This window comes from Anopheles darlingi, chromosome 3 (assembly GCF_943734745.1).
Source record: "Anopheles darlingi chromosome 3, idAnoDarlMG_H_01, whole genome shotgun sequence".
NCBI classification, from domain to species: Eukaryota; Metazoa; Arthropoda; class Insecta; order Diptera; family Culicidae; genus Anopheles; species Anopheles darlingi.
Window position 1 is genome coordinate 56,314,542 of NC_064875.1, and position 20,818 is coordinate 56,335,359.

Here is a 20,818-nt window from a genome sequence, read left to right on the forward strand (position 1 = left end):
GCAGTTCGAGTGCGATCGTGCTCGTGTTCGTCGCTTCGCTCATTGAAGCACCCGATCCACCAGGTCCTCCGGCAGGACCCCCGGGTCCACCGCCACCAGCTGCTAGCATTGCGCCACCCGGTCCAGCGGCACCAACACCACCGAGTGCACCGCCGAATCCGGTCAGATGTTCTTTCGTCAGTCGATTCAGCAAACGCATAAACGGTGTAATAAGTCGATCGATGTAACCCGGATTGTTGGCACAAGCGGCCTTCAGTGTCATCAGCGTGCCGAACAGTGAGGAAGGATTAGGTTGCGTACACTTCTCGTACGCGGCTAGCCCATCGTAGATCATGCGCGAGATCGTGCTCGAGAGCGTCTCGAGATCGTCACACTTGTGCTGTGCATCGGTGGGAAAGATGGCCATCAACCGGGACAGCAAACCGTGCATAAGCTTGATGACGCGCGTGTTCGAGCAAGTGACACATGCTGATAGCCCACGTTGAAGCGGTCGAAGTGTGAGCAGCAGTTGATCTTTCTTCAGCACGCCCAGCAGAAAAGTGAGCAGCTCAAGCCCGGTACAGATGTTACCGATGTTTGCTTGCTGCGTCTCGACACTCTGAAAGATCTTGTCTAACCAGGCCAACTTCAGATCGACCGCAACATCCGGTTTGATCGCTTGTTTCACCAGGTTCACGCAACGACGCGATGGGTTATCCGTCGCCGTTACCAACCCAGGCGTTCCGGGTGCAACGTCATTCAGCTGGCAGGCCATCCGGAACAGGAAGTTCACCACGGTATCGTACTGAATGCGATCGATTGGTCGGTTGTGGCCTTGTTCGACCTTGGAGCTAGCTGGTCTATCGACGTTCGACGCTTGCGGATCGTTCTCACCGACCGCTAGCTTCTTTTTCATAGTGGACGTGCCGGCTGATTCGTCGTCCATGCCGGAAGCGGTTCGCTTGATGGCACCACTTGCCTGCTGTTTGCTACTCGATCCCTCTCCACCGGTCTCATCAACTCCGGAACCGAATCCACCACTACCGCCGGCAAATGAGTCTTCTTCTCTCTTCACCTCCACTGTTCCACCTTCCGCACCCGCGGCATTGTTAACCGCCTCATCTGCTTCTTCGCGTGCATATTGCATCTCCCACTTGATTACGACGTCAGCAAGATCGATCGATAACCGCCGGTACTCGGCTGAGGTGTTCGCGGTAAAACCGAGCCGATGCATCGAATTGATCATCTGCTGCACAAGCTGGTGCCGCACTGGATAGTAAACCTTGTAGTGACGTACGATCAGCTGCAGGATGTGATAAAGCTGCTGCATCGTATGACCCTCCTCAACGATGATCTTTTTCGTCCAGTGCGTCAGCATCGTATTGCCGTCCTCCATGCGCAGCGGCATTGCCGGCGTCAGCACTTCTAGTGCCTGCTGCACGACCTTGCGGGCCTCTACGGCGTGTGCTTTCAGCAGCGAATGGAACACTATGAAGGGAAGAGAGAATGATATTAGAACTAATACTCAGCTATTGTTCAGATCCGCGCAGGTTACCTTGCAGTACGATTCGTTTGTGAATCGCCAGCCTTGCAATGATGTGACTCAACAGCAAATGTCCATGATATCGCGCCGAAGGGTCGACGCAGTTCTTCGGCAGCAGGCAGGGCCAGGCGAACGTCATCAGTCGACGCAATTTGTTGCCTTCGCGCTTGTTGTTAGCATCTCCGTCGTGAATGTGAGGTGAGGCTTTCTCCACCAGCAGGCAGGCGAACTGAAGCAACGCGATCCTTACACCGTCATCATTTGCAAACGGTTTATCTGGATCGATCACCTTGTTGATGAACACCGACACGACGTTACAGTCGTCCTCCTGGTACGGTGCCGGTGGTGCACCGACCAACCGATTGCCTTCGCCCTTTTCGAAGCTGATTGCGAAGCTCGGTATAATGATGGCGGTCAGTATCTTTGCCTTCAGATCCTGCGCCAGGTCACCGGTCGTGAACTCTTCGACGAACTGAAAGAACGCCTTGCGCTTCCACTCGACCGTGTAGCTCTGGCAGACGGTGTTTTGCAGAAAATCGCGCAGAAACTGAAAGTCGGGCACGAAACGCAGGCACAGTGCCCGCAGCAACTCAAATAGCAGCTTGATCTCGTTCGTGTTGAACGAGAAGTATTCTATCAGGATCTTCGCGATCAGATGCCACAGATCGCACACGACCACCGTTTGACAGGTCTAGGAGAGGGATAGAAGAATGGTCACTGAACACCTCAGAAACTGCCGATCGTGCTTCATATGCGCCTTACCTTATACAGATCTTTGTGCCAGATGCTCTTAAGCGCATTGATGATTTCAGTCTGACCCGTTATCCACGGTCCATCAAACTCAACCAGCGTGTGCACGATCAGCACGGCCTGATGCTGCGCCTCGTACCGTTCCTCGTACGGTTTGGCAAGATTGCTGGCGGCAGATGTTTCCGAGTTGAGCAGAATAAGCTGCATCAGGCGCGAACCCTTGAGCTGGGCAGCATTGCGGAACGGTAAACCATCCTTGTGTCGCAGCAGGAAGATCGTGAACCGATTCCACTGGGGATCCTTCATTACGGCGTCGGTTAGCAACAGATCGATCGTTTCCTTCGGATAGCGAAGCAGGAACTTCACCAACGCTGGTCGATACGGTGAGGATGGTTCAATCTGAAGAAGAGAAATCGATAAGAAACCGAGCAGAAATTGCGATCGCCCGATCGCGTGCTCCCGCTCTCACACATACCATCAAACTCTTCTCCGTCTGCAGGATCAGTTTGCACAGGCTTTCGATAAACTTGGGCGAGGCTGCCGGAATCTGATGGAAGATGCCGAGGATCGTGACGATCTTCTTCTCCATCTCACTCGTCTTCGAGGCAGCCAGGAAGTTACCCTTGTTGGTGGCAATCGTCACCTCGAGCATCTTGCGCAGTATCTGCAACAGCGAATCGCACAGCTTCTCATTGAACATGGCCGGGAACAACTGAGTCAAGTAGGAAAGCCGGCGGGTTCCGCTGAGCGTGAGATTGCGGTGATCACCAAGTAGTAGCAGCAGTGGCCGAATAACCGTGTGTATCTGGAAACGTTAAGGCACCGGTTATGCATCTTGTCTTCAGGAAAAGTAAGACCAAGCGAATAAATAGCGTTTACCATCGCCCTTACCGTTTCCTTGCTCACGGAGCAGCCTTGCAGGAAGTTCTTCATGCACTGGAATGCCGCTTCCTGGAGCTCGACATTGTTCTTCTCGAGGGCTTTGAACAGGATGGCAAAGATCTTATCCCGGCATCCGTTCGGAATGTAGTGACAGGCGGCCAGCGCATTCAGTGCGCTCTTACGTAGTGGCACCAGGTTGGTTACCGTTTTGTAGCACTCTAGCTTGTTGAGCGTCGCATCTTCGGCATCCGACAGTGTTAAAACCTCGTGATAGAACACCTTATGCGTGAGAATACTGAGATCTGGATGGATGGAATGAAAGCAAAAATGCGTAAAAAAAATCAATTCAATCAGCGCAATATTGAAAGCGCGCTACCAAATCCTACCGATGGTAAAGAGCCTCGGTTCGAGTGTCGTACAGAATGTGTTGCCATCCATCAGTCCGATCTGGGCGCTTGCTGGTTGATGGCGCAAAAGGTGCTTCTTCGGTGGAATCATATCCACCAGTACCTCTCGATGTGGATTCATCACTTCCGTGACGGTTTTGTCTTGCAGCTCGGCGATCAACCGTAGCGATGACATTGCCTATAGACGAAAGCGACATTAGTCGAGTGCATGAAATCCTCACGCGGGAGACAAACTTACCGTTTCGCGCACTAACGTGTGCGGGCTAGTGACCTGACGGACCAGCTCATGTATGACATCGTACATTGCTTTCTTCTGCGTGACCAGTAGCTCCTCGTTCTTGCATTCCTTCTCGAGCGGGGTCATACAGATACGTAGCATCTTCTCTAGATTTGTGCGCGCCATATCTATTGCTCCGCTCGAGACCTCACCGGTCAGATCCATGATGATGAACATGAACGCTTTGAGGAAGACGAACATATGCTGATACAACCATCGGATGGCCATGTTTTGGTACAGGAACTTCAGCGCTATGCAGCCACCCATCTTGGCGTACCACGGTCGATCGTAGCACAGATTGGCCATCTTTTCGCCGAGATAGTTCATCAGCGGCAAGCGACAGGCACGCTCCTTCGAGCCCATAATGTTGGTAGCCGTCTCCAGAATTAGTCCCATCGCCAGGTTACCCGGTTTGCACAGTTCCTTCTCCTCGTGGCCCATGATTTCCGCCAGCGCATCGATCAGTACGAGCGGATCCATCCCGACAATACCGAGTGGGAAATACTTGTGTAGCGGGAACGGACCGGCCTGTTGGGCGATTGCCACCATCGTATAGTGCCGCACGACGGCCACCATCGTCGGTAGTACGGAGCTACGCAGCTCTTTCATCGCGGCTGCCACAAACATACTGGTCAGTACCGTTTGGTGCGTAGCTCGGGCACGCTTATCCGGTACGATATAGTTAGCAGCCGGACCGCTCTGTATCGCTGCTTCCGTGAAGCTTGGATGCATGAATAGCTTCTCCAGTACGTACTTATCGTTGTCGAGTGTTATCGAAGCGGCTAGATAGCACCGTATCACCTCCCAGCTTTGGTGCCAGTAGAACGCATCGGTCGTGCTCGATTTTAGTGCATTGAAAGCTGTTTCGATCACGCGATCGACGGCAAAATGAATCGGATTCCGATGATCCTGGAAGTGGGCGACAATGGCCGGTAGCGGGAGATCGTTCTCTTGGTACCGCAGCTTTTGTGGTTCGATCATCATCTTTCGATTGCCTCCACCGAACTTGCCCAGCACCCGGAACGCAACGATGGCCGCATTGTCTTGTGTGCGCAGCGTGCGCCATAATGCCTGCATCAAATCCGCGCGTACCGGTTGAATGTGATCATATAGGAAATCGGGCTGCAGATTGTCCACACACAACTCCAGCGTACGCAAACCCTGTGTAGACAGAGTGAGAAAGAAAGTTATGATATGGCATCAATACATGCCGCTGCAGCTGCTGCTGCTCATTTCTGCTTACCTGACTGATCAGCGTGTGTGAACCGTTGAGTGCGGATACGAGAGGATCCATGAGCATCGGTAGGTAGGGTAGCAACGATGACAACCGGACCGGTACAGTGAGGCACAGTTCCACGAACAGATCCTTCATATGCTGCTTGTGGAACCCACTCTGCAGTCGGTTCAAACCCTCCAGCAGGTTCGGTAGCAGGGGCAGAAACTCTTGATACAGCAGATCGTGTGAACCACCACCAATCGATCGGAACAGGGCTCGCAGAAGCAGGAAGTAGTTGTACGGCTCCTTTGCCGTCATCGCCAGCTCCATCGAGCGGTTCACGATGTTGTGCAGATGCGGACGAAGCATGTGCTCGTTCTCGGCTGCAAACAGGCTGACGCTACCGAACACGAGTTTGAACAGGCGTAGGTACAAATTGGAACGATCGATGTTAACGCCCATCTCGTCCATCCGCTCGAGCAGATACTCGACCAGTACCGTCGCGAACAGTGGCGACGTTTTGGGGTTCGCCAGGAAAGAATTAGCAATCACCTGGAGCGTGTTGTTTTTGTACAAACGATCCACCATAAAGTCGATCGTAGAGGCAAAAATTTCCTGGAAATTCTGCGGATCCATCGTGAGGAACTAGAATGATAAGGCAGGGGACGAATGCTATTAAATGGGGGTTTAAGTTGCGCGGAAACTTTCTCGCTGATGCCTTACCACACCGCTAAAGTGCTCCATCACTTCCTTTTCCTCCTTCGAGCGGGGCATCTGGAGCGTTTGTTTCGAGGCGGGCTGTGCGGTCGGTGTTCCGCCCATCCCCGGGGCCGGTATGTTGATCGTGTAGATGTCAAGCGCCTCCAGCGCCCAGTGGAACAGATCGATAAAGATCAGTATCTCACTTGGATTGAACAGCTTGGCCGGGCTGGTTTGATGTTCGCCGAGTGTTTTTGGGGCTGGACAGCCCCACGTGATCGTCTTTACGCCACAGACGAGCGTCTTGATTAGACTGCGGTACTCGGAAACGTTCAGATTGCTCGGTACCGGTAGCCCAATGCTTGTGGCTCGCTGTCCTGTACTATCCACGCCTGTACCACCATCCGCCATTACATCTTTCACTGCCGTGTCGGGTGTTTGTCCATCGGTCGGTTTGGCTTTCCTACGATAAATGGAAGTCGCGAAGATTGGGATTAGAAACGATCAGATGAAATCTTTCAATTGTTCTATGCTAACCATTTCTGCATTAACTGTGGGAGCTGCTGCTTGGAGATGGTTTGGAATTTGACCGTAAACACGCGAAGCATCGTGATGAGTAGTTCGCGCGATGCCACCGGCTCTGCCTCACTCTTCTGCCGTATGCACTCGACGAGATTCAGCAGCAGTTTGCAGGACATTGTCTGAATGCTCGTCGGGAGCGATTCGTCGTGGATGTTTTTGGCGAACAGATGCACCGCCTTCGAGAGCGCCTGCAGACTTAGGTGCTGTCGGATGTGATGTACCAGATCGGCCAGTGTTGAGTAGGCCAAAGGGCGCAAATTCTCATGAGTAGTCCAGCCCTTTCCCAGCAACACATCATCATCGAACAGTTTCTCAATGGTTGGCACAAAATCTGAAACACACAAGGCCGGTGTAAGTGGTGGTCTGAAGACTGGATCTGACCCGTTCCAACTTACGATTACGAAATTCCGTCTGCAGTATATGACGTGAGGCTACGAGCAGCTCCTTCCGCAGGCTGGCCACCTCCTTCGGGCAGTTTTCCAGCAGATTGATCATACCCTTCACCATCGTACTGGCGTGCGTTTGTACGTTCTCGGGAAACAGACGCATAATGTAGGCCGAGAAGGTCAGCGTTTTGATCTGCGCGCCCATAAAATCGACGTAAATCTCTTTATTAAACCCGGGGGAAGCTCTACAAATAGGGATGGCAACATTAATCTACCATTCGTAATGACATGATCGCGTTAAGTCGATGATACTTACTTATGAGCACTGGTTGGCTGCAGGCTGATCGTGTTCATGACTAATGGCACGAATTCGGCAACTTCCTGGTGCAGGTTTTGCTTATAGATCTGATACATCAGCACCACGATAATCGGCAGCTCCTGCAAGACTTTCAGCGAGTTGATCCCCTTCGGAATTAGATTGTACTGCAAAGGGGAGAGCGTTGTTAAAGCGTATCGAAATCAAAAGCCCGTCACAACGTCCTACCGATGAGTGAGAAATCTTGCCATCCGGCATCTTCTTCTCCACCTGCAAGGGCGTGAGCGTGAAAATCTCTGGCAGCAGTGTGTCTAGGTTGAGATCTTTAAGATCCTTCAGCTTAATCGATTGCCGTGGTTCGAGCATCGCTGGCATATTCTTCGGTAGATCGGTGTAGATCTTCTTCAAATACGAGAGAAAATCCCCTATTTCCGTGTGAAACGGTGGTCGGTACTGTTTGTGAATGTCGATCAGGATTCGCAGGCACACCAGAACGTTCTCCTCGTTTTCCGTGTGCAACAGCTTGATCATAAGCACGATGATGGGTTTCACGTACTGGCGGACGTGCTCTGAGTTCGGCAGCCGATGAATCATCTCCAGAATCAGTTTGCGAACTTGTTGCATGCTGAATTCCGTGATAAACATTGGTTCGTTTTCCTGGAGTACCTTCAGAAATACACGCATCGCCAGCTCGAGGAAGCTCTGGAAGCCGCTACACTGCGTTATTAGTTCAAAGTGTTCGCTCAGCTCCTGCGCTGCCTTTAGTTTGAATTCATCCTTTGAGCTAGTATCCGCAAGCATGTTCACGTAGCTTCGGTAGTGACCCATTTGCATCGCGTCGAAATTGGGAGACGCTGCAGCCGCTTGCGCAGTCGCCGTATTCGGAGCTGCGGCCGCGGCTGCCGCCACCGGCACCGCTCCAGATGGATGGTTGGTTGCCATTTTCTGAGAGAGAGTGCGCGCAAAACTAAAACCCGATGCTTTTATTCATTCGTTCCGGACCACCTATTAGCCGGGTGTGTGTGTCCCCACCAGCAGTAGCCGGCGCTGGCAGGTTTTCTGTGAAGATAAAGCAGAACGTTAAATATTGTCCTTATCCGGAGTTTCTTGGAATGTTGGGCGGCAGATAATGCCACTGCGAACGCTGTTGGTTGATTGTAAGCGGCCACTAACGCTGGTCCAGCGCTCGGCACACGCCTTTCAGACCACCATCCTCATCAAAACATGGTGTGGCCGGTGGGTGTTTCTGCAGCTTCCTGTCGGCTTCCCCGGATGCTCACGAATTGCGGGACGGGTTCAACGAAGAAACTTCTAACTTACCATCAGCAACAGGACTCCCCAGAAAGGCAGATTCCGTGTCCTTTTTCCGTTTTGTTTTCCTAAACTCGCACCGCGTTCCCCAAGCGCTAAACTCGCGTCTTCGGGAAATGTCATCAACGTTCGAGTAGCAACTGCTCGAATGCGGCAAAAATTCGAACAGCGCGCGGTCCTATACCAACCTTGGTATATATCCTGCTGTCAAACGCGTTTGTTTACGTTTCTGTTCGTGCGTGTGTGCGTGTGTGTTCGAATTCCGCGAAGGACCTCCGCCTCTGCCGCCGTTGTTCTGTGCTACCGTTTTTTTTGGATCATGTCGTCCTGGGAAGAAATTCAGGCGGTGAAGGTGAAGCGGAACAGCTTGCGCGAGAAGCTGGAGAAGCGCAAGAAGGAGAGACAGGATCTGCTGCTCGGTAACAGCAGCCCGGCTGGACCCGGCGGCGTAGTGAGCTTGATCAAGCTGGAATCGGGCGGCAGTTTGGGCGATGACAAGGGTAACAAACTCCTTCTAGCTACAATCAAACTGGACCAAGGAGCTAGTAGTACGGGTAATGTGTGTGACCGGAGTGGCCGCTGTGGTGTCGGTGGCCACTTCTTGCCAACAGAAGGCGAGGAGGGACCAGCAACCGCCCGATTCAAGTGTGCCGTTCTGTTTGTCTTCCTGTGTGTGTTTGTGTGTGTGTGACTGTGTGTTTTTGGCTTTTCACTCAATAAATGCAATGCATGCTGGAAAAGGATTTGGTTTTATTCGTTTTCATTTAGGAGACCACACTAAAGTCCTTCTTCCATCCCAAAACAGATATCGACGCCGAGGTGGAGAAATGCCTAGTCAAGGTGCTGGCCGACCAGAGCCTAATACTGCCAACAAACTCGACGCAGATCACGGAACGGGTGGAAAGCATGATGCAAAAGACGGCACCCCTACGCGACTCCGTCGCCTACTACCTACACAAGATGGCCAGCCAGAATCTGATCAACATCAAGGAGGTCAGCATAGGCGGTACGGTCGGGTACGAGGTGATTTCGGCAGAGCACACTCGAATACAGGCCCTGCACGATGATCTCGGTCTAAGCCACGTCCCGATGGCTGTACTGGCGGATCTTGGGGAATCCGGTGGCAAGCGGAAAGCGATGGCCGGCGAGGACGACGAGCTTTTGTTGAAAGGTAGTGGCGGTAGTAAGGTGGCACGCAGTGCCACAGGTCTCAAGGATGAGGGTCATAGGGGTAAGGGTGCTGGTGCTGCTGACTCCTCATCCTCATCGTCGTCTGCGTCGGCGGCGACATCGGTTGCCTGCCAAGCTTCGGACATTATGTCGTTGCTATCGTTACCTTCGACGCGCGAGAAGCAGCACAAGAAGGTAGGCGAGGAGATCCTGGAGCTGCTATCCAAACCGACCGCCAAAGAGCGCTCGCTGGCCGAAAAGTTCAAATCGCAAGGTGGTGCCCAGGTGATGGAGTTTTGTCCGCATGGTACTCGCATCGAGTGTATGCGTTCGCTGGATGCCGCAAATGAGGCGGCTGCGGCAGCAGCTGCATCAGCTGCCAAGGAACGATCCGACAGCAACAACGAGAGTCGAGATAGTGCTGATGGCCGGACCGATGGTGAGACCGGTACGAAACAGGATAGCGACAGTCAATCAGAACGAGAAAGAGGCTCGCGGAGTAAAAATGGTGCCGAGCTTCATAGAGGGACTGATATAGCGGATGTTAAGAAGGAACCGACGACGGATCCGGGAGACACGATGTCATCCAATAGCAACAGCAACAGCAACAGCAGTGGTGCAGCGACAGAATCGGACAGCAAACAGACAGTGGTCAACAAATACCGCTGCAATAAGCTGCACTTCAAGAAGATCATCCAGAACCACACGGACGAAACTCTTGGTGATTGCAGCTTCCTAAACACGTGCTTCCACATGGACACGTGCAAGTACGTGCACTACCAAGTGGATACGTACCAGACGGTTGGCCAGACAGGTCCGGGCGGTGCACTGGCCGGTGCGCTCGCCAAGCCCGACGGCAAAACCAAGGCCAAGGTAAAACCCAAGGCCTTAGATGATGCCTTAGCCGGTGGTGCTGCTGGAGGTGGAACGGTAGGAGCGGGAGTCGGAGCCAAGCGATCACCGATCACAAACGAACCGTGCGCCACCCTCTACCCACCGCAGTGGATCCAGTGCGATCTGCGCTTTCTCGATATGACGGTGCTCGGAAAGTTTGCGGTCGTAATGGCCGATCCACCGTGGGACATCCATATGGAGCTACCATACGGTACGATGTCGGATGACGAGATGCGCCAGCTGGGCGTACCGGCGCTGCAGGACGATGGACTGATCTTCCTATGGGTCACGGGGCGTGCGATGGAGCTCGGTCGCGAGTGCTTGAAGCTGTGGGGTTACGAGCGTGTCGATGAGCTGATCTGGGTAAAGACGAACCAACTACAGCGCATCATCCGAACCGGGCGCACCGGCCACTGGCTGAACCATGGCAAGGAACACTGTCTGGTTGGGATGAAGGGTAATCCGCCCAACCTGAACCGAGGGCTCGACTGTGACGTGATCGTGGCGGAGGTCCGTGCCACCAGCCACAAACCGGACGAAATCTATGGCATCATCGAGCGATTAAGTCCGGGCACACGTAAGATCGAACTATTTGGTCGACCCCACAATGTACAGCCCAATTGGTATGCTATCTTTATCTCTCTCTCACACACACACGCAGACACATGGAAATGGATCTTATATTCAGTTTTTTCGTCTCACAGGATCACATTGGGAAATCAGCTCGATGGCATACAGATAGTGGACCCGGAGTTGATCAGCTCGTTTCGAAACCGCTATCCGGATGGTAATTGCATGACGCCTGGTAAGAATCCTTAGACCGGTTTTGGGAAGGGGAAGATACCCACGGTCTGCTACTCAATTTTGACCTTTGACCACGGGGTGTAAATGCCGAAGAAAATGATGATAATATTAATAATAATAATAATAATAGTAATAATATAAATAGTAATAGTAATAATAACAATAAAAAAGGAACGGAAAGCAACTAAAGCGTCCTAGGCAGGAAACCCCCTTGACTATGATCCGAATAACCGACGCTAATTACTTGTTTCGATCGGAAACGTGGTGCCACAAAAATCTCAAGGAGATAGAGGCCCTTTCTGGACCATATGATTCCGGCTGGCACGTTGCGAGAGGTCGTGGTTGTCGACGTCGTCGTTGTGTTCGGGATACTCCACCGCCGTGGAGATAGTTGAGCGTACGATGAGAACTCTCGCTCTCAGCAGCTGTAGCTGGACGCCGGTTGCCATGCGCAACACGAATATGGTTGACAACGACAGCGAACGAGGGTTCAGATCTCAGTAGCTCGGTTAGTAAGTTGGTAGTTGGTGAAGAATCGTTGTACGCTACACGCGGGTCCTTCAGTGTTTAGCTGCTGGTGCTCTTCTCGTGTTAGTATTCCCGTCCCGGTATCACCAACAGCAGCATGCCTGCCGCGCTGCTACTCGTCCCAGAAGTAGCCGCCGTGTACGGTTGTGAGTGAGCGTTGTGCGTGCATTGGTGCGTTGGTCGTGTGGAGGAAATTCCTGAGCTCCGCGATACCGCCAGGACCACACCAATCGACCGACAAAACGACCCATCTACCGACCTACCTTACCCGTGTTGAAACCCTGTACCGTGTGGCCTGTTGTGCAAAGAGGTTCGTGTGGTTTTTTTTTTTTTATCGAAAGCAAACTCTCTCCCTCAAAGCAGCAAATCAAAGCAACCTCTTTCAGTGACCAAATGAGTGTGTGTGCGTCAATGGGTATGAGTGTGGGACAAAATTAGGAGCACAAAACACTCAACATAAACCATAGAAACCCCGTCGTGTACTACCATCGCCGCGAAGAATTTTGTCCGTGCGTACCTTGATCTCTAGCATGACTGATTGGGAAGAGGGTGGACTACAGTGAAGGTACTGTGAGAGCACTCCGACGCCTCCAAGAGGGCTCCACATTGTCCACGAGATAACAATAATGTTGCGCAAAGAGGAGCTACGGCTTACGCGGTCGTGGCAGGCATATTACATGATTTTAGCACCAGTGCAGAGAGGGGGTGCAGGTGAACGATGACCATGGCGCCTACCTCAACACGCGGTAACAGACACTTTAGTGGTGTTCATAGAGCAGCCCTCCTGTTGCGGTTCACCACCACATCCTTGGTCCCTCGGGACACTAGCCGAGCGTGACGTGCTGGTGGTGACATGGCCTGATGGCCTTGCTACTACCCCTTAGGGAAGGGAGCAATCCGCGTGTTTACTGAATCCTTTATGTGACTGCTAGCCAAGCCCGAGCTAGTTGCAGTTTGCCACGCTATGGCCATGCGAAAATGGAGCCCCTAGGGAGCGGGCAAGGGCGAGGAAACACTCGAACACCACACACACACACACTGGCACACAGGCACACATACACAGGAAATGATGGAGGCGCACGCTGTGGAGTGCCGAGGGATAGCGATGGATAGCAGTTTAGAAGCGCCGTGTGTGTCGGGAAGAGGGAGTTGGTCGTGTCGCCGCGTGGTGTGTTGAAGAGGACAAATCTCTAGAGGTCATTGAGATTTTTATTGTTTGCCTAACAATGTGTGCCAGATAGGAGATGTTGTCGTATACCGAGGACATTTCTCCTTCGCTTCGCGACATTCGGTCATGGCGGTGTGATAGGTCCCATTGTGGTCCAGCATTTCATGCCTTTCTTCCTATCCGTTTTATAAAGAATAGATTTTTTAGTGCTGTTGTCACAATAGCATTCCAATCCGGAGCAAGATCTGCAAGTTGGTGTAAAAAAAAGGGAAAATATGGCGCTCAAGTTGCTTGTCGTCCTGTGTGTGGTTTCATCTGTCCGCTTCTAGCTGTAGGAAGTGCAGTGATCCAAGTCCACGGATTGGTTAGAGCTATGCTACTTGGCTAGACTTGCAAAAAAAAGGAGAAAAAAAGGAAAGCGAAACATGCCAACCGAAAGACACGGCAACCGATGGAAGCGATATATAGAATTATCCAGAAATAGAACCACAACATCAGCCAATACGAAGGAGTTAGAGATAGAAGGGGGCATTCAATAAATCCCTTCCTTTTTCCCTCCCTCTCGCTACCTTTCTCCCCCGGAAGCTAATACGGAAGCTCAGTAACCGGAAATCGAATGGAGGAGGAACTACTGCTGCGGCTGCCGGCCAAAAGAAGTAAATGGTGGCAAATTGAATCGCAGTTGTTCCTGTGGTTCCTTTTTACAGATTGTCCCCAGTACACACCATTTCAGTGCCTCCAGCAGCAGCAGCAGTAGCAGCATTAGCTCGTTACTCTCTCCCGCTCGCTCACCCACAGGAGGTAATACTAGGCACGGCGGCGCCATATTAATCTTTTGGTTGCACTGGCAACCTTACCTTCCTCGGGGCAACCACCGCAATAGAGTAGTACACACTGATGCTGGTGCTCTCCGGTTCCATAAACCATACTTTTTTCCAATTCGGCAGCGGGATGAGATAACACTGCAGGATAGAGAGCGCAATAGTCAGCTGGTGTGGACGAACGACCGCATACTGACGATGGCGGCTCCCCGGCTACTCTTACTCTGCTCATCCTATCCCCATGATGGTGGCTCCCCGCTGATTGTTTTGCTAAAATAGAAAAGAAAGAAGCCACTGCTGGGCCAGCGCAGACTGATTTAGAGTCTGTCTTAAAATAAATATCACGATGGCGGCACCGACGACGACGACGTAGGCCACGTAGTACTTATCAGCGTACGAATCATTCTGCTCTCGATGGAGATGACGTTTGAGATCGCGAACGCGCGCGCCACAGCACACCAAACGTCACGTCCCGCGGTCTAACGCAAAACGTGCTTCGTCGTCGTCGTCGTCGCCACGATTTAATCGATAGTGAAAGTGGCAGCACGCCATAGCGGCGGCACAGCGATGGCCTGGCCCTTGCCATGTTTTTAGTAAACAAAAAAGAAAATCCAATTTAACATTAAAAAGTTTTTGCACGCAACCACGACAGAGCGTCCACCAACACTACAGTTTGGTTTTAACCAGCAGGCTGCGAAATAAAGGCTAATTCGCGTTGCTAAGCAGATTAAACAGAATAATCGCCAGGACACTACACGACACGCCACGGCGATGGCGGCGCGTTGTCGCACGGTTTGATGTTTTTGATATCGGGACAGGCAAAAATAAACCTCAACGGAAATCCGCTCCGACTAGAGACCCTCCGGAGCACCAGGGATACTAGTGGCGTGGCGTTCTAGCGACGGCTCCGCAACCTTGAGGAGGGCGCGCGTGGCTGCTTGCAACACACACACACACACTAGCTGCTTGCACAGCGAATGAATCTAGGAAGGAGTCACAATATCATCGGAATAGCAAAAATACCAAAAAAGAATGTTGAAAAATCGGTAACGCTCGAGGACATTGCTGGTAGCAGTAGGCCACGTGGTTGGTCGTAGAACTAGGGCTTAGTAGCCAGTGCGCCCTTCCAGTTCGTTCGAATATGTTACTTCGGCTCCTAAATTCGTCGTTCCATCCACTTTCGAAAGGTATTCTTCTCAAACAAATTTCGATCGTAAGTCCGCAAGTGTGAGTCTTTAAGCTCAGCACCAGCAAAGAGAGCCATTCGCTTCCGATTCTAACGCAATTATCGAACGGAGCTCTTTCTGTGCTTTTTGTATGTGTAAATCATATTTTCCCCGGATCCGGGCGATCTGGGATAGATTGGGTGGCATTGAAAATTATAAATTCAATAAGCGACACCGAAACCAATCCCAATCTCGATTGCCTTCTTACGACTTTATGGGATCTTCCTTAGATGGTGTCCTAGGTAGTGCGGCCGCTGCCGTCTGAATGCAGCTCATAATTGTGGATGGCGAAGATGATGACACGTATTTTGAATGAGGGAAATTCGATTTTCAAGTCCAAGACTTGGTGAAACGACGGCAGTCAATTGACTGCTTAGAAGCCGTCCTTCTATCTCTATAGCTATAGGAGAATCTTATCTTGTCCCGCAGATAACATTCCCCCGTGCTGCGCTACGCCACGCGGAAAGGAGAACCAAAGAAATGCGAGAGAAGAGAGATAATCAAATCATATCTCTCAAACAGTAACACCAATGGCTTTGCTAATGCGCCAATGCCACCGGGCAAGATATGCGCTAACACCGGGACACAACATACGCCGCCGCGACATACATTGTTTAGCAGTGGAACAGTAGCGAGCACGTTGTTGGTTATCACGCTCGCGAAACTCGCGGCACACACTTTACACCGACCGGAGTGGAAGGGTGTCTGTCCTTCGAGGGAACGGGCAATCCCCTCCCAGCATATGCGTACGCAGCGACTGTCAGCTAGTTTCGCGACTGACGACGACGCCGCAGCATGCTACGTTCATTCGCGTTCGCATCCCGTAGTGTATTACTATCGCAGTGAGCTGTGGCCGGATTCCAGTTCAGTGGCGGCACACTTCAGAGTTCGACGGCGAGACCATCCATCTATCACCGAGAGGTAATCCGTGGGGTTCGCTAATCGCGTTTGTTTTGTCGCGCCGGGTCCATCAGTGATCGCGAGCAGATAGCAGATCATCGGCAGATTGATTAGCGTTGCTTTGTAGCGAATTGAAAGGGAAATGTAGGAAGTCGGTGTTGTGGATGAGATGGGCACGTGATTAGAACAAGTGTTGACTGCTCGTGTAAGTCCCATTGCGTTCGTCGTAGTCGTCCCGAGCTCTGGGAGTCTTGATGTGTTGCGTAGCGCTCTGTGGTTTAATCGCAGAACAACGCGTCAAGGTCAAGTTCCAGCCGCGGAGAGGCTTACACGCGGTGACGAAATAGGAAGATACAAACACACGTCACGGCACGAAGGTTTCAACCTTGCTTCCCAACGCTCTGTTCCATATAAGGTTTCCGGGGTCTAGGGAGACCCGTTTCCTCATCCTGCGACCCCCCCGTTCCTGTTGTTATCTCAAGTCGATTTAGTGGAACTCATAAAACGTGAGCCAAATTGGCCGGTGTGCTCGGTGGTTGGTTTTTGGGAGGGTCGCTACTCCGTTCACAACATTGAACGCCGCAGACCTTGAAAACGGTCATCGTCACCGCGTCGTCGATTAGGAGGGTTTTTGGGGTCGAGTATGTGTTCCACTGTTCCGCATATCCGCTCTGTGCATGATGCGATGACTTCAGAACAATCGCTCCTCGCTTCGCGTGTGTTTTCGTTTCGTTCCATTGCTTCCGATGATGAGTTATGCTCAACACTCCCGCTTTGATTTGTCTCTTCATCCCTCCACACGAAGATATACACATAACGTTGTTGGCTTGTTGGTTGGTTTGAAGCATGGCTGGCTTCGCAACATCATCCCAGCAGGCCGCGCAGCAACATCAGCATCAGCAGCACCACCAACAGCAACACCCGGTGCGCTCCAAGTGGGGCGATCTAGTCGACGCTGGCACCGGAAATCCCCTCGAAACGGCAGCGGAAGTGTCGCAGGGGCTGAAACATGTGGTCGGCTGGCTCAAACAGGTGTCCTTTCTTCTTCACTTCCTTTCCGTCTCTCTATCTGTCTCTCTGTCTCTCTGTCTGTCTGTGTGTGTTTGTGTTTGATGTCGTATCTAGGTCTAGGATTCCCTCCAAGAATTATCATTCCTGGGCTACTATTTCCCTTTCGATGTTCTGCCCAGTAAGATCCGTCCTTTGTGTTCTCTGTCTAGACACAGTATGTGCCACTAGATAAGCCCTAACTAATCATTTGTTTCCATTGGTATGCTAAAGATCCCCTCCATCCCACCAGACACTCTCCAGAAAAGGGTTCGCACCAAGTGGTACATCCGATCCTGATCCAGCATGTAGTGCAATGTGTGCTCCCGGGTATCTTGTTTCACATTCCGCAATCGGTTCCAGGAGATTTGTTTGTTTGTTTGTTAATTCATCTGTTGCTAGAAGCATGGCCACATCCCTTCTTCCCCACCGTTTTATCTGATTTTCTCCTTCGTCGTATATTGTGGATTTGTCTGTGGGTTGTTCCTCATGCGAGCAGGAACTTTCTCTAACATTCTGGATTCTCTTCCATCGGTAGGCATCCGTAGAGGTCCGAGAAGCGGGCAAACGGGCCGTCTCGCAGCTACAGAGCAACACACCGAACCTGCTGCACCTGCATACCACTACGCTCATCCGACAGCATCACGTGCATGATCGGGATACCGGCGGTGGATGCACTAGTAGCAGCACCAGAGGAGGCAGCAGCAGCAACAACACCATGGCAACCCACGAGGATCAACTGACGCTGATCCATTACAACGATGTGTATAACATTGACGCTAACAGCAAAACGGAACCGATCGGTGGAGCGGCCCGTTTCTGCACTGCGGTTAAATCGTTTGCCTCGCTCAATCCGCTCGTCCTGTTTAGTGGCGATGCCTTTTCGCCCAGTATGCTTAGCACGTTCACCAAAGGCGAACAGATGGTACCGGTGCTGAATGCGATCGGTACGCACTGTGCCGTGTTCGGGAATCATGATTTCGGTAAGTCTCCAGCGTTGCCAGATGACTCCTCATGGCAGTTATCTAACGTCCAGTCTTCGAATGTTTCATATTTGCAGATCATGGACTCGATATACTGACGGATTGGGTGGAGAAAACCAACTTCCCCTGGCTGATGTCTAACGTGGTTGATAACGAGACCGGTCGGCCGCTCGGTGGCGGCAAGATCACGCACATTCTGCACCACGGTGAGGTAAAGGTGGGCCTGATTGGGCTGGTGGAGAAGGAATGGCTTGATACGCTGCCGACGATCGATCCGAACGAAGTCACTTACATTGACTTCATTAAAGCCGGCAACCAGCTGGCCGATGAGCTACACAATCAGGTATTGATGTCATCCCAGGATATGACTAATTTTTTGGGGGTACCTCTTGGGTTCTAATGGATTTTCACGTTGACTGCCACTTGCAGGGTTGTGATGTGATTATAGCTTTAACGCATATGCGAACACCGAATGATATTGAGCTGGCGAAACACAGCGGCCACATTGATCTCATCCTAGGCGGACACGATCACGTGTACGAGATACTCAACGTATGTACCATCCTCTTAGCTTTCGCTACCACATTCTCATCCAATGTGCTTATGCGCGTTGCGTTTTTCCACCATAGATTGAAGATACTCACGTCATCAAGTCGGGCACGGACTTTCGGCAGTTCTCCAAGATTGGCGTCTGTCTGGCGCGCAACGAGAACGGCAAGCTCAACATTAACGTAGAGAAGGTGGACATCCATTCGGGCAAGTACAGCGAAGATGCGGCCTTGAAAGAGGAATTGCGCAAGTACTCGGAAACGATCGAGTCAAAGATGGACGAGGTACTGGGTACGTTCGCGGTCGAGCTGGAAGGTCGTTTCTCGGCCATCCGTACCTCTGAGACGAATCTCGGTAACTGGATCTGCGATGTGGCACTCGCAGCGACCGGTGCCGACTGTGTGATGATCAACTCCGGCACGTTCCGATCGGATCAGATTCATCCGGCCGGTCCGTTCACGATGCGTGATCTGGTGAACATCATTCCGATGCAGGATCCGTTGATAGTGCTCGAGGTGACCGGCAGCACACTGCACGAGGCGCTCGAAAACTCGGTCTCCACCTATCCAAAGCTTGAGGGTCGGTTCCCACAGATTGCCGGCATGTCGTTTGCGTTCGATCCCTCGAAACCACCGGGCAGGCGGGTCGAACCGAAGCTGGTGCGCGTCGGTGACGAGTGGTTGAACATGGAGCAGAAGTATACGCTATGCATCAAGAGCTACATCTACGGGGGGTGCGATGGGTACACGATGTTTAAGGGTTGCCGGGTGCTGATGGATGACGATGCCGCTCCGGAGCTCGGACTGGCGATCCAGAATCACTTCAAGGCGATCGATGTGCGGATGGGCAAGGCACACCATACGAAGCACCGTCAGTCGCTAGTCACACTGTCGCGCCGGCACAGTATGGTGCAGATGCTGGAGAACCTCGAGCTCGACGGTCCGACGCCGATCCGGCGCAAGTCTTCCGTGACACCACCGAAGATGGAGCACATTAGCAACAATCGGGGAAAGGTTAGTAGAGGGTTCTATTGTCGTTGATTTGCAAGCGATTGTAAGAAAGAGAATAGATTGTACTAATTGGTTGCTTTCTTTCTTGCAGCTTCTCCGGCGTGCTTCATTGGATGATCTGGAGCAGAACAGTTGTCAACTGGCACCCTCGATCCAGCATCGCATTATCGTAGTGCAGAACGAAGATGTAAGCTGCTAGGCTCGGCGCATAGCGAGCGAAATCCATTGAGATCATTGTCAGATGATGTTCCTCGGATTTTTCTCTTGTTCCAGCACATTCGCGAGATGGTTCTGCGTCGGGAAACGATCGAGAAGAACTCCGTCATCAAGGAAACGGATGAACTAACGCCATAAGGAGGGAGTGCTGTGGTGTGCTGCTGATGTGCGTATGTATATAGCGATGCCGGCCCGATTATTTCCCCAGCACACGCATGATGTCCCGATGCTGTCGTCCGCTGTGGATTGATCAAATTAGTTAACACATCTATGTAATAGGGATATACACGTGGAAATACCCAGTCTATCGCGACCCCTTCCGCTGTTTGTTGTGCTTTGAAACCTGCCTCCAACCGAGAGATTTTGTATTTGTAAGGAGTTTTTCTTTTGTTTCGTTTGCCCAAAAGCGCTTCTGTTATCGTTTCATTCGTTTCATTTCACACTGTACCCTACCCCAACAAACCAACGGAGGCAAAGACTAGAATATAAGAGTTGATAAGATGCGCTAGTGCTTTAGTGAGCAGTATCGAATCCGTCTTGATCCGTGGTAGAGCCAACGACTAAGGTTAACAACACGCAGAGCCATGATATCCTTCAAAAACCGGCCGGTCAGGCGATAGCTTTAAACTGTGTTTAATGTTGAATTTATGTTGGTTTTAACGCCGAAATGCTGCTTGGCAGCTCGGTAGAAGGAAAGACAGAGGATTGCGTATAAAGGAGAATAATTATGCAGCATCTGCTGCTGCTGTTGCTTCTACTGTTAGCGGTCAAGTAGAGGAAAGAAAAAGAGGATACGGAATAGGCCATTACTGCCGGTGGAATTAGGTAGTTGTTTTTAACAAAAGGATCCTATAGTTACGTTTTGTTACGTTCTTGAACCAAGATGTTAGACTGTGTACGCTCGCCAGCAAACGATTAAAGGCAGCTGGCTAGATGTAGGGCGTCCTCCTCCCGGGTTATGTGGGGGAAGGTGTCGTCGATAACTGTTTGATGGCAGACATATATACTCTATAGGCGAGAAGCGATATTTTAACGATGCACTATACATTTACGCCAACCACAAGCAGCCGCTCTACTCCGAATGTCTCGTTTTTTTCAATATCCGAAATAGTGCAGATTTTTTAACATGTTCGAGAGCGTTTTTATGGCTTTTA

General features: G+C 51.5%; 3 protein-coding genes across 9 annotated transcripts in view; 2 read left to right on the forward strand and 1 right to left on the reverse strand.

Annotated features, from left to right (window-relative positions):
• The window catches only part of LOC125956208 (transcription-associated protein 1), a 14,017-nt gene extending 5,573 nt beyond the window's left edge, over positions 1-8,444 (reverse strand). Inside the window, exons 1-14 of the mRNA XM_049687850.1 lie at positions 8,358-8,444; positions 7,266-8,096; positions 7,038-7,204; positions 6,731-6,966; positions 6,291-6,666; positions 5,778-6,216; positions 5,082-5,699; positions 3,800-4,999; positions 3,541-3,739; positions 3,164-3,456; positions 2,748-3,077; positions 2,285-2,671; positions 1,535-2,213; positions 1-1,467 (exon numbers count right to left, since the gene is read on the reverse strand). The exon at positions 1-1,467 is cut by the window's left edge and continues 605 nt beyond it. Coding sequence (XP_049543807.1) covers positions 1-1,467; positions 1,535-2,213; positions 2,285-2,671; positions 2,748-3,077; positions 3,164-3,456; positions 3,541-3,739; positions 3,800-4,999; positions 5,082-5,699; positions 5,778-6,216; positions 6,291-6,666; positions 6,731-6,966; positions 7,038-7,204; positions 7,266-7,979 — 7,105 coding nt within the window. The 5' untranslated portion in view covers positions 7,980-8,096; positions 8,358-8,444. The remainder of the gene's footprint in view (positions 1,468-1,534; positions 2,214-2,284; positions 2,672-2,747; positions 3,078-3,163; positions 3,457-3,540; positions 3,740-3,799; positions 5,000-5,081; positions 5,700-5,777; positions 6,217-6,290; positions 6,667-6,730; positions 6,967-7,037; positions 7,205-7,265; positions 8,097-8,357) is intronic.
• Positions 8,445-8,614: 170 nt separating this feature from the next.
• On the forward strand, positions 8,615-11,392 carry LOC125953814 (N6-adenosine-methyltransferase MT-A70-like protein). 2 transcript variants are annotated; one of them, XM_049683597.1, is made up of 3 exons: positions 8,615-8,902; positions 9,154-11,035; positions 11,117-11,392. In XM_049683597.1, exons 1-3 carry the CDS (start codon positions 8,668-8,670, stop codon positions 11,229-11,231), a joined length of 2,232 nt encoding a protein of 743 aa, XP_049539554.1. In that variant the 5' UTR covers positions 8,615-8,667; the 3' UTR covers positions 11,232-11,392. The 2 variants fall into 2 exon arrangements, with proteins under 2 accessions (XP_049539554.1, XP_049539555.1); XM_049683598.1 differs by having other exon boundaries at positions 8,615-8,848.
• A 362-nt stretch (positions 11,393-11,754) lies between these two features.
• On the forward strand, positions 11,755-20,727 carry LOC125957959 (snake venom 5'-nucleotidase). 6 transcript variants are annotated; one of them, XM_049691021.1, is made up of 9 exons: positions 11,755-12,054; positions 15,190-15,880; positions 16,665-16,891; positions 17,445-17,889; positions 17,967-18,232; positions 18,319-18,441; positions 18,519-19,451; positions 19,540-19,635; positions 19,722-20,727. In XM_049691021.1, the coding sequence occupies exons 3-9, from the start codon at positions 16,706-16,708 to the stop codon at positions 19,800-19,802; spliced, it is 2,130 nt and encodes a 709-aa protein (XP_049546978.1). In that variant the 5' UTR covers positions 11,755-12,054; positions 15,190-15,880; positions 16,665-16,705; the 3' UTR covers positions 19,803-20,727. The 6 variants fall into 6 exon arrangements, with proteins under 6 accessions (XP_049546978.1, XP_049546980.1, XP_049546977.1 ...); XM_049691023.1 differs by lacking the exon at positions 16,665-16,891; XM_049691020.1 differs by lacking the exon at positions 15,190-15,880.
• The last annotated feature ends 91 nt before the right edge of the window (positions 20,728-20,818 follow it).

Bases quoted from the DNA above. Each gene is read 5' to 3' on its own strand.
- LOC125953814 (XM_049683597.1), top strand. From the start codon at position 8,668: ATGTCGTCCTGGGAAGAAATTCAGGCGGTGAAGGTGAAGCGGAACAGC. The intron at 8,903-9,153 runs GTAATGTGTGTG...ATCCCAAAACAG, and splicing joins CCAAGGAGCTAGTAGTACGG to ATATCGACGCCGAGGTGGAG. The intron at 11,036-11,116 runs GTATGCTATCTT...TTCGTCTCACAG, and splicing joins CACAATGTACAGCCCAATTG to GATCACATTGGGAAATCAGC.
- LOC125957959 (XM_049691021.1), top strand. From the start codon at position 16,706: ATGGCTGGCTTCGCAACATCATCCCAGCAGGCCGCGCAGCAACATCAG. The intron at 17,890-17,966 runs GTAAGTCTCCAG...TCATATTTGCAG, and splicing joins GTTCGGGAATCATGATTTCG to ATCATGGACTCGATATACTG. The intron at 18,442-18,518 runs GTATGTACCATC...TTTCCACCATAG, and splicing joins ACGTGTACGAGATACTCAAC to ATTGAAGATACTCACGTCAT.